Consider the following 16,488-nt stretch of genomic DNA (forward strand, 5'->3'; position numbering starts at 1 on the left):
TTCCTTTACGAGTACGGAGGGAGTAATGGATATCTCTACTATTTTAAAAGTGGAATCATTCTCCTCCCTAACCATTGCACTCCCCAGGTAAGAACCCACCGTGCCCAAAAAAAAACCAACCACCTGAAAAATTATCACGGGAAAATTGACCCACCAAAAAAACCCGATTGGAAAAAAACTGAACCATGTAAAAACCATTTGTCATTCTATCTTCAAATCCCGTTGCAATAAATGGGCATGGTACTAGTAAAAAAACAGAAAAACTACTCAACAGTATCCCGTACACATGGGATAACTACGACCACTAGTATCTTATCCTCTTCTTCCATCTTATCCCCTTCTTCTTCTTCTTCTTCTTCTTCTCTCTCTCCCACCCTCATGAGCACAGAGACGACGATGGCGGCTAGCTGTGCGGGGTGGCGCGTCAGGCGTGGAAGGCGCTCGGCCCGCTCTCCTTCGCCGGCACCGGGGAAGGCAGCGCCACGCGGAGCTGCTCCCGCTGCCTCAGGAACGCGTGGTGCGGCACGGCTCTCGCGCCGACGAGGACCGCGATCTCCTCCGTCCCTCCGCCCCCACGCGACAGTGCTGCACCGCGGCTGTTCCCCTCCGTCTATCCTCCTCTCCATGCTGGCGGTGCTGCGCCGCTGCTCGCATCCATTTTTTCGATACCCTGCAGGTACCCCTCGCACTCCATTCCACTCTGACTGATTCCTCCACCCCCTCCCCCCGCACACTGGCAATGCTTCATCGTCGCTTGCATCCCTTCCTCATGTGTGTTTTTCTCTTTTTTTTGCTTGATGGTTTCCTTGCTGATTTTTTCTCCGGCTTGTATGGGTGGTATCAATTCCCCCGTCCCATCCTTTTGAATCCTTTCAATTCCATAGGTACCAGGTACCACAGGTACCAGTTACCAGGTACCACAGGTACCACACACCATGCAACTGATACCATACTGGTACCAGGTACCTGCAGGTACCGGGTATCGGGTACCAAGTATCAAGTACCAGCCTATGCTGTGCGCGCATGATACCAAGGAGGAATCGGATAGGTATCATGTCTCTGAACGTGGTACTAGGTACCAGGAGGGAGCACACATGGAATCTCACCTATACATAAAAAAGGAAAAGGATAAGTCACTTAAAATATCCTGTAGCAACAGGATCCCGTTGTGTAGCTGCCCTCGTAAAAAAAATGTTGTACATATTCAACCTCATATGTCAAGTTGTCAACTAGTCTTGTTACACCAGCGTCCAGGAAACACCGGCACAATCGATGCAGACACGCAATAACTAAAAGGATATCCAAACTAAGAGAAGATGGTTGTTGGAACTTGGAGTTCGACGAGAGGTTTAAGGTTGTGATCACTTAACTGAGAACACGAAAAAACTCGGATTTTTTAGTCAGGTTTGGGTCTCTCAGAATATAATAACCATACTCTTATTGTATTTTGTGTGGATGAAGAAAAGAGGTTATAATAAGAGTTCTTGTGGAAACCCAATCACTTAGCCGTTGCCAAAATTTGAATCTTAAAACTTAATTTTAGCAGTAAAGTGCATCGCTGGTCCCTATACTTGTTCGTCCGTGTCATCTAGATCTCTGAACTCTCAAAATACATTTTCGGATTTTCGAACTTGTCAAATTCTGTCATTCTGGTCCCAGATTACCATGACCCCTTCGGGATCCTACGTGACGGTCACATGACATGCCACACGGGCATTGACTCATTTTCTTTATATTTTTTTTCCTTTCTTCTCTTCTTCCTTCCTGTTCATGTGGGAAAAGGATAATAAAATGAGAAGGGAAACGTAGAGGTGAAGAAAAAAAAAGAAAAAGACAATTTAGGACCGAATGTTCATGTGCCATGCGACGTAAGCAACACGTAGGATCCTGGAGGGGTCGTGGTAATCTAGGACCAAAATGACCCATTTAAGAAGATTAGGAAGTTAAAAATGTATTTTGAGAGTTCAGGGATCTAGATAACACGAGCAAACAAGTCTAGGGACCGACAATTTATTTTACTCTAATTTTGGAGTTGATTTTGAGGGGTTTTTTTTTCTATAGTGGTTTCTTTTTCAGCATTGGCTTTTAATTCATGATTCATGAAGAACACATATATAAAATTGTTAATCATAAATTATTTTTTATCGCTAATATGCTATTTAGTGTATTATCAGCAATTGGCCAACCAACAGTAGTCATAAGCACGCGCTCTCTCTCAGAGGGAGCCTGAATGAGCGTTACGCCCTTATATACAGCTAGCTTGTATTGAAACATACAGTAACACTCACTGTTAATGCTAGTACTATTATATATACTCTATCATTTCTAATCCTTTCTTCTTATATAGTTGATACATTAGATCAACCGTGAGGCCACATCATCTAGACCATTAGATCATCTCGCGTCTATGCAAATCAACCGTTAGATCAATGCCTTTTGTCTTCCTATTAGTTACCTCATGCATCATTAGATCTCACTTTATCACTAACCACTAACTAATACATCTCTCACCCAAAGCCTACACCACTACATTGTGTCTGCCTCTTCCTCGGTCCCTTTATTTTTTTCCAATGGATCTACTAGACATATCTAGGTTGATCTGGTGGATTTTCTTGGAATATTTATGCTTGAAGGCACTTCCTCAATCATCTAAGGAGGAAATTCCAGTGGTCAAATGAAATTTGGTTTGCCACTGTCATAGATGACATCGAAAATTTGTTGGTATATATTACAACACTCGATGATCTTTACCAATCGCAAGGATGTCTATCTCTTGTGGTGATTGGCTTTTGGTACTCTATCTGTCTATCATGATCTAGCTTCTTTTCATATCTGATTTTTATTCGTTTATCACCAAGCTTCATATGCCAATGTATCACACATTACAAATAGAGATAATCCATGAAATGCCATTGACAAGCATCTAAGTCTCAGAAATGCCATCGACAAGTGTGAATTCCAAGAAATGCCATCGTACAAGCGATTTTGTCCCAAAAATGCCATCGCTGTTAGGGTTCCGTCCATTCTGCGTCGTTAAAGGCAACATATCCTATGCACACATGCCCTCACGTGTACACACGTGCACACCAACTAAAAAATGTCACCAAAAAATCTAGAAAAAATCATACACATATTTTCAATTGTATTACACCTAGGGTTAAAATCTTAACGTCAAATTCATTATATTTTAGCCGTAACAAAAAAAAACAAAAAATCTGACAGTTTTAAGGTTGCAATTTTGTCAGAATTTTATCTTTTTTGTTATTCTCTATGTAGAATGAATTTGAAGATGCGACTTTGCATGTAGATGTAATACTATTGAAAGTACATGTATGAATTTTCCTAGAATTTTTTGTGATAATTTTTAGTTGGTGTACATGGTGTGTACACGCGAGGGCCTGTGTGCATAGGATACGCTCCCGTCGTTAAATACACTGTTCATCCTATATAACTTAACGGCGTGGAATGGAAGGAATCCTAACGGCGATGGCATTTTTGGGACAAAATCGTTTGTACGATGTCATTTCTTGGAACTTACACTTGTCGATGGCATTTCTGGGACTTGGACGCTTGTCAATGGCATTTTATGGATTATCTCTGACAAATATGGTAACTTCAATTTGTGGTAACTTTAAGTATCGAGGGATTGGTCCACTCTCACATTTGACCATTAAAAAGTTGTGCCAAATCTTTGTGTTTTTTAGACCAGCAATCACTGAACTTGTTTCTCCATAGTTCCTCCCATTTACTCAGAGGTGAACATGTTTCTTGAAATACCGTTACTAGATTCATACACCTAACAATTGTTTTTTCAAGATCAATACCAGCATATGCATGCAGCATTATCCGTATTTTCTCTTTGTTTTCTCGCAAAAAGAAATATTTTATTATTTGTTTAAAATATTAAAATGAGATCTTAAGTCAATTTAGTACATGATGAAAAATAGTGTCCAGTTTGCTTACCGTTCATGGTTCTTCCAAATGGGAGTATCTTAATTGGAATCATGTCATTTCTATTCATATAGCAATACATTGTACAGGTAGAACGTTCAAGCATGTCGATTTTTTAATTAACTTGCAGCATGTTGATCATGCAATTATAATAAAATTTTACAACTATATATTCCCTTCTTTGTAACGATATTGTACCAATAGTCAAAAGTTTTAAAATTACATCTTCCAAATTTACAATATAGCTATCCCGCAGTAACACGCGGGGTATCAGCTAGTTTTCTTGTATTATAGTGTCAGATTAGATGGGACACCTGTTTTTTCAACTAATTCAACAAGAGGAGACTTATAAAAGACATGCACATCTAATAGGGAAAAACTTGCGGTAGGCGTATACATTTAATGTGGTATTTAATATGGAAAGACTTGTGATAGACATACACATTAATTCAATGTGGGATCGACATGATGTCCGAGTGCATCCGTTTGAACCTATATTGGAGGAGTATATTAGCAGCACGCAAAATGAAGCGTCTTGTTAGTGCATAATTGATTGAGTATTAATTATTACAAACTTGAAAAAAATATTTTTCTTATTTTTTAAGAAACTTTTATATAGAATTTTTTTGCACAAATTCACTGTTTAGCAATTCGGGAAGCATGTGCAAATGGAAAACGATGAAGCTTGTAGTTTGGAGTTGTGAAAAAGAACACAGCTTCTATTTTCACGTGACTTTATTGCATGGCCCTTAGAGGTTAAGTCCATGGTAAAGGAGATTGCCCAAAACCCCTCCTAGTGAGCTAGTGTTAAAGAGCGCTGCCACGGTCGAAAGGTGGCTATCCTACATGGTGGCCCCACGGTCCAACCACCCTGCCCGATGGTCATTGTCAAGATTTACCACGGATCTACAAAGGAAGACCACTCTAGGGGCTTTAGCGCCAACATGGTCAAGGTGGCTACCCTACCTGGTGGTAACGGTCCAGCCACCTTACCAAACGGTCGTAGTTGAGGTTTCCACGGATCTACTACAAAAGACCACTCTATGTGTCTAGGGTAGTAGCAGTGTAGGATACACACTTGCTAGGCCCAAGACATGATGAGGCTCCAACCTAAAACACAATGGTGCCTACGCTAGTTTCGTCGAGAGGACAAGTATTTTCAGCAGACATGACACACTCAATCCAACTGACACATAGACGTATTGTGAAAGCCCTTAGCAAAATCGCGACCCCCCCCCCCCCACACACACACACAAACACACGCGCACGCGCACGCCTCCTAAACAATAAGAGAAGTATATAGTAGTGGCAATGGTACCCCGTACCCGTAAAGGTGACGCTGATAACTTTTCATCGTCCCATGAGATATGCAAATAGCGTTGTGTTATTTGCAAATTGACCTACAAAAGCTATTGTTTTGATCTGTTCAAGTGGCCACCAGCGAGATGGCTAATAAACTAGGAGCATCACCACAACTAATCAGCACTAACGAGATAAATCTAATCTTGTCCATAACTGAATTGCTAAGGAACTACTACACTACTGGCTTGGCAAAGAGTTCAGTCCTGGCTGGCATCTACTACTGCCTTTTGCGCTAGCTTTTTCCTCTTCCTCTCCTGCTTCTCACGCCTCTCTTCGTCCATGATCCGGCGGAGCTCCTCGTCGTCCTCTTGTCTTGCAAGTCTTGCACTGCATATCCAAAGCAACGGAAAAATGTTAGCTAGCTAGGTGGTCGTTTTTTGCAACAGGATTGCATTGTTGCCGACAAAAAAAAGGGGTGTAGATCAATGGAAAGGTGGAATTTAAGTACCTTCTTCTCTCTTCCATTTGTATGCTGGCATAATTGGCTTCCATGTCTCTGTCATCTTCATCTCTACCAACGAATTTTGCAGGATTGTAGCTGCACAACAGCACAAGAAGACCAAAAGCCCTTGATAACCAGTGAAAAAACTAACAAATTATTTAACAGATTGGACAAGAAGCAACCGTACTTGAACATTCCTCTGATGATTGATTTATAGTCAACTTCCTCTTCATCACATCCATCCTCCTTAGATTTCCTTTTGACTAAACGCCTTGTCTTTCCCTTTCCGTGATCGTTGTGAACTGCACTTGATGGCTGCAAACATAGAGAAGATTCAAACGCATATTCCTGAACAGCTGATATTCTTAATTGTAAATCTAAATTCTGGATAGGATTGGCATCTTGGTAGTTCTATCCTAAGTTGAACTAAGAGCAAGAATAGACGAGAGAAAAATCGTTATATGCTGCTACCTTAGGTCTTGAGGAAGGAGCCAAATGTTTTTGTGCTAATGGGGCTGACACCTTTTGCCTGAAATTCTGGCCATTGAGAGATGGTTTAGGCTTCCGAGATTGCAGAGACTGCTGCCCGTGGCTTTGTGACAACATTGCCTGAGGCCTCTTGCTCTGCAGTGTTTGCTGCATCTTCTGGCCATTTGAGGATGGCTGTACCCTCTGAATTTTCTTCATGGCAGGCAGGCTGGATCCATTTTTGGCAGAAGAAGCGATCGTCCTCTTCGTATTTGGATGAGGCTCCTTTCCGACTAATCCTACACGACTCTGAATGGAAGGTCCCTTCAATCCGCTGTCTTTTGATACTTTGTCGGTCTGACTTATAAGTTTGCTGGTTGATGCAATGTCTCCAACATCTGTAATACCAAACAAGTGAGAAATTTGTCCAGGAATGGAAGGAAGTAGGAATCATATCATATGTATTCATAATAAAAGCTTAAAAAGGTACCAGATTTCATAGGCAAAACAGGCATGTTGTCAGGTTGTTCCTTTGTAGCCTGTGGAGTATCAGCATCATCCGAGAACAGACATGAATAATCCCGATTCTGACGGAGTGCATCGACCTTTCTTTTCTCCTGCAAATGCCAAACGACCAATGCAGAATCACAGGTCAAAACTAATGCATCGTAATCCTTTTTTAAGGGCTGCAAGCAACATAACCTGGTGATATTTAATCCTAAATGATCCATACCTCTTTAACAAACTTCGGTTTCTGCTGCTGCCCGCTTGGGATTGGTTGTTTTTTTGAAGCAGAAGAAACACTGCTTTTCTGCAAATAATTACGTTGGAATTCAATTATCAAAGTTTCACGTTTGCTGGATCTTTAAGAAAAATAAAAATGAACCAATTTCAGCAAGATTAAGTTCAGGAGTACATACGTTGGATGGTACGTTCTGTTTTTCTTTGATTATTGATGAACAGCCTTCCTCGATGACTCTGCGAGCAAGTGAAGGTCTGGATGGCCCAAAGAAGCTACCAAATCTGCAAGCGATTACTTCTGTTAACAACTGGGAGAGAAACTATAATTTTCATGTTAAAAAAAAGATAAGGCAGCAGAAACATCATGCAGTGCAATCTGCAATGCAATGCAACGTACCTATCCTTGGCCAGAGGCTGCACCGACGACGAGCAGCTAGCCCTGCCGGCGGTGGCGCCCTGTTGTGCCTGATTTTTTCTCCGGATGTCCGCCTTCAATTGCTCCCTGAGGGTAAGGATCTCCACTTGCCCGACCGGAGGCTCCTCTTCTTCCTCTTCCTCTTCCTCTTGTTCTTCTTCCTCCTCCTCAAATTCATCTTGCTGCTCCTCACCTAACACCACGTCGTCGTCGTTATCGACGATGAAATCATCCAGGTCATCGTATTCATCGTCCACGAGCTGGAAAAAGCCATTTACGATCAATGTTATATGTTAGCAATTAGCAATGCTGCAATGCAGTAAACTGCTAATTCTTCGTATTGATGCGCAGGAGAAATCTTACGACTTACATTGGTTCCGTCGTCGTAGCTCGCCATCTCTTCAACAACAACTCACAATCCCTAATAAAGTTTCAATCTTTCGTAAGATCACGGGGCCGTGGGGGGCACAATCTTTCCCTAGTAAAGAATAACAAAAGATATATATATATACAGTTCAAACAACCGAGAACGATTCCTTCTCCGAAAACAAGATCAATCTTTTCGGCGAGTTTCGTCGAGAAGAGAAACCCAGATCAATGTATTCATCGAAAAAAGAGATGTTTCGATTCGACGACGCACGGCGGAGCAACGATATATCGATCGGGCTTACCTGGGGCAATGCGGGGACGGCGCGCGGCGTCGACTCGATCGCGCCGAGGGGCTCCGCCTCCGCTTCGTAGGGCTTGAGAGAAAACAACAGGGGGGGTTGCCCGTGCGCGTGCGCGTGCGCGGGGGCAAGGGGCCTGATGATACTTATAGCGGTCGCCTCTCCGCGACCCGCTCGCACTCGCGCCCCGTCCGTCCCTCCCATCTCAACCCACCCACCCACCCACGCGTGATGCGTATCCTCTCCTCCCCTTCTGCCGCCGCCGCCCGCTGCCTCCTATACAGATCGATCGAGCGGCTCCTCCATCACGGCCGGCATCCGCGCCCAACCGCGCGAGCCACCGCGAGAAGAACCCAAACCATCCTCTGCCGCGCGGTCACGTAGCGCGCGGCGTCTTTGTAGCGTAGGTGCGCCCGCCGGTCGTGCATGCCGCGCGCGGCCACGCTGGGGGATGGGGGGAATCTCTTCATGGGAAGTATCTGTGTGTATCAGAGATTGGGAGTATAGGACTCGGAGTTTGTCAGATCATCAGAGTTCTGATCGATCGATCTCTCTCTATGAACTCGTGATACGGTGGATCCGTTAATCTACCACGGATTCAACGCGGTTGTGGCGGAAAACTGGGTCTCGTCTCGTGGTGGCGCAAGAATCGGGCGGGCCGAAAACGGGGGGTGGCCTGATTGGGCTTCCGTTGGTAGATCGAGGGGCGCGCCTTTTCCGGTTCTGAAATCTTCAAACGTTCTTTTTTTAGCAACTGTTTATGGGAGGGGTGAAAAGGAAACTGACGCGCGTTAATGCCGTGCGTTTATGGAGGTGTATCTTGTGTCCATTACGTAGTTTCCGGGGCACACGTTAGATCACTGATCACCTGGCCGGGCCTGTTCACGGTTTGGGCTCAAACCGTGCAACCCATGGAACAAAACCAACCCAAACCGTTTCTCCGTTGGAAAATAAAAAATTATGGTTTATGATAAAAATAGCTAGATAACATCATATTAAGTAAAATAATGTGGTTTATGATAATTTAAATTTAAATAGTATGTAGAATGTTGATTCAAACATAAAAAGTAAGGTGGTATGACTTTATGGAAGAAGAAAAGTAGGGAGATAGTTTGGACCGTAGGTTAATCATCTAAAAGCTAAAAACAATTGATGTGATATGACTTAATTAGAGGAAAAATGAAGAAAGATAATTTAGATCATAGATTAATCATTTAAGCACTAACTGAGGATGAACTATATAAGTATATAGGATATCATAAAACATAATAAAGATATATATTGAATCATTATGTGAATTATGTTGGATGATAATTTAACATGTTTGTATTTGAAAAGCTCTTAAATTATAAAAACTATAAAGATATAGCATGTTTGCATGATGTTTAAATGTGATGATTGTTAGTGGATGATGATGTGGCATCTTGTTAATTAGTGGATGATGATGTGGCATCTTGTTAATTAGTGGATGATGATGTAGCACCTTGTTAGTGGATGATGATGTGGCATCCTTGCATGTTAAGCTTAAGGAGCTAGTGGGGGATAACTTTATAGTAAGATAGGATTCAATACGCACAGTGAGGAGTGAGCACGAAGACGAGGCCCGCCACGGCTCGAGCTGGCTTTCTGGTGTCGGCATCGTCTGCACAACATCATCTTTCGTCTCCGCATTTATAGCTCCCTGCTGGTCCCCTTGTGTTGAGAAAATGGCCATTATACCATCTTCAAAACAGGGCTTCGCCTGAATACCATCCTACAATTGGGATCCGCCCGAATACCACTTTCAACCGGGAGAAGTTCACTGAAATGCATTTTCTTCCTTTCTAGTAAATCAAAATCATTTTGTTACTTTTCTTTTTTTCCCATTTTGTCCCTTTTCTCCCAACTTTGATGACCAAACTGCCCCTCGACTGGCGCGAGGTGAGAGGTGGTGCCGTCGGAGAAGCTGGTTAGTGAGCTAGAGTATAGGGGCGACAACGGACTGGCGCGTGGAGAGGGATGGCAGCACGGCTCCTCTCCTCCTCCTCATCTACCATGAGGGGAATGGGCGGCGGCCGGGTCGGCGCAAGAGGACGGCCGCAACTCGGTGGCGCGAGAGGAGGGCGACGGCCGAGTCTGCACGAGGGGAGGGCTGTGGCACGGCACAGTGCAGCGGCGCGAGGGGAAGACAGCGTGGTGGTCTCCTCCTCCTCGTCTGCCACAACGGAAACAAGCGGCGGCAGGGTCGGTGCGAGAGGACGGCCATGGCTCGGTGGCGCGAGGGGAGGGAGGGCGGCGCGAGAGGAGGGTGGTGCCCGGATCGGTGCGAGGGGAACCGGGAACCCTAGCCTCCCAGCCAGCTGAGACTAATTTAGATGATGCAAAGGATTATGGGGGTAATTTTATCAACTCAATAGAAAAATAGGACTAAATTCTTTTAATTTAGATAAAAACAATGTGGGAGGGTATTAGAGAGGGTTGGTTCCGTTTCAAAGTGGTATTCGGGCGAATCCCAATTGTAGGATGGTATTATAGCAAAGCCCCGTTTTGACGAGGGTATAATGGCCTTCTCCCCTGTGGTCATGCACCCGACCCATGGTGGAGAGGGCGTTGTCGCACGGGGGACGAGGGTATAATGGCCATTTTCTCCTCAATGGTCATGCACTCGACCCATGGCGGAGAGGGCGTTGTCACACGGGGCAAGACCCTAGTTATTAGGACCGGACTGGGCCGGCAGTTCGACCGGAATAAACTAGAACCAGGGCTCAACCGGTCCGGTCCAGTTTAAAGATGGACGTGCAATCAACCCGGGGAAAACCGATTGGACCGCCGGTTTTTGGGAAGAACCGGTGAAAAAACCTAGTTTAAAGATATGGCGTGTAATCAATTTGAAAAACCAATTGGACTGCCGCTTTTTGGAAAGAACCGGTGAAAAACCAGACGCACGTGGGAACGTAGGTGAGAAAGGACAAAGCGCAGGCTGAAACGTGGGGGAGAGGGAAGAAAATAGGAGAAAAATGTGGGCTGAGGGGTTCGAACCCTCAACCACCACCGAGCTATGCATGCTTGTGTGGTTAGATTATGTGTCCCAATTTATTTAAACCGTGTTGGGCCGGCGGTTCAACCGGTCGAACCAATCAAACCGTGAACCGAGACTACGACCGATTCGATGTCCGGTCCGATCCTAATAACTATGGGTAAGACTTGCACCCATGAATCGTCGGACCGCATCCGAGGCTCTGTATGTCCTGCTCGTGTCCTTCTTGGCCATTGCCTTGGCTGCTTCTGTGACCGCCGAGAGAGGAAGGGCACACAGATAAGAGGTGATAGAGAAAGAGAAGGAAGGAGAGAGAAAATGAAGAGATAAGGACTGTTTAGAGCAAGTTCCCAACACTCCCTCTTATTTTTCGCGTGCACATTTTTCAAACTGCTAAACGGTATGTTTTTTTGCAAAAAAGTTTCTATACAAAAGTTGTTTAAAAAAATCAAATTACTCTATTTTATTAAAAAATAGCTAATAATTAATTAATCATGTGCTAATGAACCGCTCCATTTTTTTAAAAAAAATTAGCTAATACTTAATTAATCAAATTAATCTCGTTTGGACGCAGCCTAACCCGTTGAACCCAGTTCGTCCTCCTTCCTCAGGATCTGCGGCAGTTTTCATCCCTACATGCAAGCTTAAGAAACATGATGATGGTGCATCGTAAGAGCATCTCATACAAGACCAGAATGTCATGCAGAAATCAGTTAGTACATAGTACTAACAGATGTTTAGCAAAAATCACCCTCCCACAATTGAATACAGTAGTACATTACCTCAGTCAACAGAATGCTAAGATCTACTACAATTCATCCTCCATTCCTCGCACAATTGAATAGTACATACATTGGCACATTGCCGGTCAGAAAGACTGAATGCGAACACCACATTCTATAAATCGTCCTACCACAATTGAATGATACATTACCACTTTACCAGTCAGAAGACAGGGTGAACACCACATTTTAATTTTCAGCTTGACCCGCCCGAAACACTTCTTTTGTCCGCCCGTAGTAAACCACCTCACCCCCAGGCCACACAAGAAAATTCCAGCCGATAGGAGATCCACCTGTCACACAAGACCCTTGCGCAATCTCACTGCTTGGTGTTTCCCCCATCTTCTCTGCCGCACCATCTGAGTTAGGGTTGGTTGGCACAATATTGTTTACAATATTTGAACATACTGTAGTCTCACCTGTCTGAGGAGCGTGATTGTTTTCTGCAGATGGAGGTGGTTCCACTGGCCCATCCTTCACAACTCCAGCTAAAGGCTTCTCTGGTGGCTTAGCAGGTTCAAAAGTGGCACCGAGGTCATGCCTCATTTTCTTGGCTAGCTCCATGACTACCTTGATCTCTGAAAAATGTAGAACAGAACATGAGGCGCATCTCATGACTTGTTGAACTAAACGGATTACAGAAGGTATGATAAACATCATTCATTAATTGTACCAAAGAAAGATGCAATGCATAGCTTGTATGAAAAAAGGTGTGGTCTAGAATATATTTCACAACATTAACACTGGTGAGATTTAGGACAATGTATTGCATAGGTTTGTCATGTGAGAAGAATGAAAACTTTGTAAAGTTCATGTGTTCAAAACTTCAAATGTCAACTAGGATTTACATTCCTTACTGATAATAGGTTATGAATGTCAGATAAGCATATGTCATAATAGGTTATGAATGTCAGATAAACATATGCAAATGGATTATATGCTTCATTTCAATCGAAAGTAACATATGGATCGTGTAGACTATTTCCACATGTTTAAAGTCTAAGGCAAAAACTAAAGGCAGATATGTGAAGTTGCATCTCTGGGCATGTCCACTGTCCATCTAATTTATACAGCTATAAGATTTGGCAGATACATTTATCACATCTTTTCACTTTGCCGCGTTGCTTATACTGACATAGAAGACTAGTGTACATGTAGAGAATGTAAAATGATGTTTACACACGATTTTGTGTAGATATACGATTATATGTGTTTTACACCAACAACAAACAAATTGTAAAATGATAAGAAAGCTATTTATCTTTTTGTATAGTGCACAAAATGATACCCTTTTATATTTAAAAGAAGACAAGTAACTTGTGAAAATGATACTATGTTTTTGTGTGTATGCATGATTTAAGAATCTTTTGTGTGTGAAAGAGGAAGACTGGACATAGCACTGTATACTACTGGAGAAGTAGCATGAGTACATTGTATATCTTGCTATGCCATGTACAAATAGCATTGAAGTGTCCGTAACCATTCTGTCAGTTTGAATATGGTTGACTACAAACCCCCATGCTTCTACGTTTGGATACACTTGAACAGAATTTCTTTTTCTTCCAAGCTTATATATAAATTGGAGTACTGATTTACAAATGTGATCACTTTCTTTTTACCAGGTAGATAAGAAGTCATAGACAGCTCAGGTGCTCACTATTGAATATTGATACACATTTATCTACCATGTTGATCCAGGCTTATAGCTGGTGCAGCTACACATTTATCTACCATGTTGACCAAGGCACTCTACAGCTGGTGTAGCCAAGTTGCCATTTAGTTGAGGATGCATTAGCACAGACTTCTTTAGATGAGATAGCTCTTAAAGTTAGGCAATTAACTGAGTTCTTACGCATAAGATTTGGTTATTTAGGAGGGTGGTCTTGTCCATATATGGGCCTGAATAAAGTACCCGTTTGCTTCTCTCCTCTTCTGCCATTTGTGCACGGTTCTCCTGCACATGGTTTTTCTGCTACCTGATTATCACCACAGTCAGCTGCAATGCATCGCCATCAAGGGTCAGAACCAAAGCATCCTAACTTCTACGACTATAAAACCTCCTGCTATACATTCAAGTGCTGACATGCAAGTTGGATTATTCCACCCTAATCCCGCCCATGTTATTAAACACTTTCCTCCATTAACATTCAATCCTCACATAGAAGTCTCACTCATTCACTCAAAATCACCAACAAGTGTACTTCTCCACCACTTCCTATGTAAAGCAGCAGCTTCCCATTGAAGATGTGGCACCGCCGTGTGGGCCCTACCTCAGCTCTGATGAGTCCCTCTAGGAGCTCCCAGTCACCAACTCGCCACACACACCTAGGCCGAGTTTAGTTCCAAACTTTTTCTTCAAACTTCCAACTTTTCCATCACATCAAAACTTTCCTACACACACAAACTTTTAACTTTTCCGTCACATCGTTCCATTTTCAATCAAACTTCCAATTTTGGCGTGAACTAAACACAACACTACAATGCCTCAATTGCCTCCTGCCTACACCATTCGAGCATCCACAATGGAAGCGATAAGCCCTGATGCTCCACCTTCACCCAAGTAACCTCCCCAGCGATAAGCCCTGATGCTCCACCTTCACCCAAGTAACCTCCCCGGCTACAGCCACAGTAACAGACAGGAGAGCAGCACCGAAAATTTCACTGGGTGGAATTATATAAAGCACAAAATTATGATATTTGGACCAACCAATGTTCAATTTTCATGTTTTTTTTCACGAGCCCTAGGTTGATTCCTACCAACTAAATGGAGCAATTAGTGACTTTCTAACAAGACATAAATTCGAGACATTTTTTTACCTTTCAGAATCTCACGAGCAGCATCACTGTTTCGGAAATCAGTAGCTTCGTAAACCTTCAAAAGAGAGAGTAGGTAACTCAGAACAGATCATTATGCGAAATCCCATGTTACATATCAAGTGCAATTGTACAAGTCTTGCGAGAGTTCAGTTTGGCAGGTCTCCTAAGCAGCGTCGTTGCTTAAATTTTTTTTCCCCAAAACCCCAGGTTTACGGAGATCAACACGCCATCCCCCACACACAAGCACTGCAAGTAACCAGTAGCGAAAGTAACCAGTAGCGGAAAAAAAAAAGAGAGGGATTTTGCGGGGAGAGCGCAGACCTGCACGAAACGAACACGGAGGTCGGCGACGGTGGCCCGGATCTTGTAGTAGGCGGAGTTATGGAACCCCGCCTCCTCCACCTTACGCTTCTTCGGCGGCGGCGGTGCGGGTGCCGGCACATCGAGCGGAGGAGCAGTAGGAGAGACCTTCTGCTCGGCAACGACCGTGGCCGTGACCACGGGCTCCGGTGGTGGAGTTGGCCCAGGTGGAGGCGGCGGGGCGGCGGCGACATCAGCGGCTGTGGTCAGCTCCGCCATCTGAGTTTGCCAGGTAGAGAAATGGTTTTGACTCGGGGTTAGATCAACCAGAGTGTGCCTTCCCGGCTAATTTACTACTACCTCCGTCACAAAATAAACTTCATAAAAATATTGAATTCACATTGTCTCTAACATTCTATTGTTATTAGATTGTACTTGGCATATATTATTTTGTTTTTTATTCTAAACTATAGTTTATTTGAATTTATTAATTACCTAATTTAAATATCTATACTGTTAGTCTAAATTATTTTTGAAATTAAAATATTATAGATATATCGCAATGTTTTAGAAACGGGAAGACAAAGTACGTTCGATGGTTTCAATTTATAACCTGATAAAGAATGTTAAATTAGATTAATGCCAAGTGGCACAATATGTTTTTTAGAAAATTTATAACCTAATAAAGAAAAAAATGTTAAATTAGGCTGCGTTTAGTTCCATCCAAAGTTTGGATTTTGGTTGAAATTAGAGATGATGTGACTGAAAAGTTGTGTGTATGACATGTTGATGTGATGGAATTTTGCAAACTTTGGATTCAAAGTTTGGATCTAAACACACCCTTAGATTAATGCCAAGTGTCACAGTATGTCCTTTAGAAAATTTTATGGAATGAAAACTTCTTATAAGAATATATACCTTAATAAAAAGATTTTTTGAGTGACTATGAGTAGTTTGTGGTATAGATTCTTCTTAAGAAATTTATGTGAGTTAGGATGAGTACAAATTATGTGAGCTTACATTTTCCGTTCTAATGCAACTATTCTAAGGGTGTTTGGATGAGATTCAGTAACCAAATTACATCTGCTAAAAACAAAAATCAAAATTAACAAGTTGAAAGTAGGTGGAACTGGGCAGAGGCAGATCTAACCCTGTTTCGGTTGAGGGGTCGGTTTTCGGCTGAACCCCCAAACTTTTTTGAGGGATAACGCAGAATACCTGATGAGGTGTGGATAGGGAGGGAGGGATGGTCACCGGCGATAGACGATGCGGTGGAAGCAGGAGGACGCCGGGCGCCACCTCTGCTCGCAGGATGGGGATCGGCGCAAGCGGCGGGCGAGGAGACGAAATTCGAGGCCGAGGCCGGATGGGATGGATTAGGATGCTCACCGGTGAGCGAATGCGAGGAGACGGGAGTCGGGGGGCGGCGGGCAAGGAGACGGGGCGGATTGGGGAGGCGGAGGTCGTGCAGCGCTCTGCCGCCGCGGTGTCGCCTGCCTATGGGTCATATGCACAGGCCCCTGAGG

The 16,488-nt window shown here is 43.4% G+C and overlaps 2 protein-coding genes across 7 annotated transcripts; both read right to left on the reverse strand.

Annotated features, from left to right (window-relative positions):
- Positions 1–4,078: 4,078 nt before the first annotated feature.
- LOC127761864 (uncharacterized) lies at positions 4,079–8,237 on the reverse strand. Of its 3 annotated transcripts, none has more exons than XM_052286196.1 (10): positions 8,051–8,237; positions 7,750–7,800; positions 7,362–7,639; positions 7,144–7,246; positions 6,957–7,034; positions 6,714–6,840; positions 6,227–6,621; positions 5,943–6,070; positions 5,762–5,851; positions 4,079–5,640 (listed from the first exon to the last, which is right to left on the reverse strand). In XM_052286196.1, the coding sequence occupies exons 2-10, from the start codon at positions 7,774–7,776 to the stop codon at positions 5,511–5,513; spliced, it is 1,356 nt and encodes a 451-aa protein (XP_052142156.1). In that variant the 5' UTR covers positions 7,777–7,800; positions 8,051–8,237; the 3' UTR covers positions 4,079–5,510. The 3 variants fall into 3 exon arrangements, 2 of the variants coding, with proteins under 2 accessions (XP_052142156.1, XP_052142157.1); XM_052286197.1 differs by having other exon boundaries at positions 7,750–7,857; XR_008015323.1 differs by having other exon boundaries at positions 5,542–5,640; positions 5,762–6,070.
- Positions 8,238–11,764: 3,527 nt separating this feature from the next.
- LOC127764283 (uncharacterized) lies at positions 11,765–16,488 on the reverse strand. 4 transcript variants are annotated; one of them, XM_052289140.1, is made up of 5 exons: positions 16,352–16,488; positions 14,984–15,241; positions 14,663–14,717; positions 12,265–12,423; positions 11,765–12,192 (listed from the first exon to the last, which is right to left on the reverse strand). In XM_052289140.1, the coding sequence occupies exons 2-5, from the start codon at positions 15,239–15,241 to the stop codon at positions 12,035–12,037; spliced, it is 630 nt and encodes a 209-aa protein (XP_052145100.1). In that variant the 5' UTR covers positions 16,352–16,488; the 3' UTR covers positions 11,765–12,034. The 4 variants fall into 4 exon arrangements, with proteins under 4 accessions (XP_052145100.1, XP_052145099.1, XP_052145098.1 ...); XM_052289139.1 differs by having other exon boundaries at positions 16,217–16,485; XM_052289138.1 differs by having other exon boundaries at positions 16,113–16,485.

Source organism: Oryza glaberrima, chromosome 2, assembly GCF_000147395.1.
Source record: "Oryza glaberrima chromosome 2, OglaRS2, whole genome shotgun sequence".
NCBI lineage: Eukaryota > Viridiplantae > Streptophyta > Magnoliopsida > Poales > Poaceae > Oryza > Oryza glaberrima.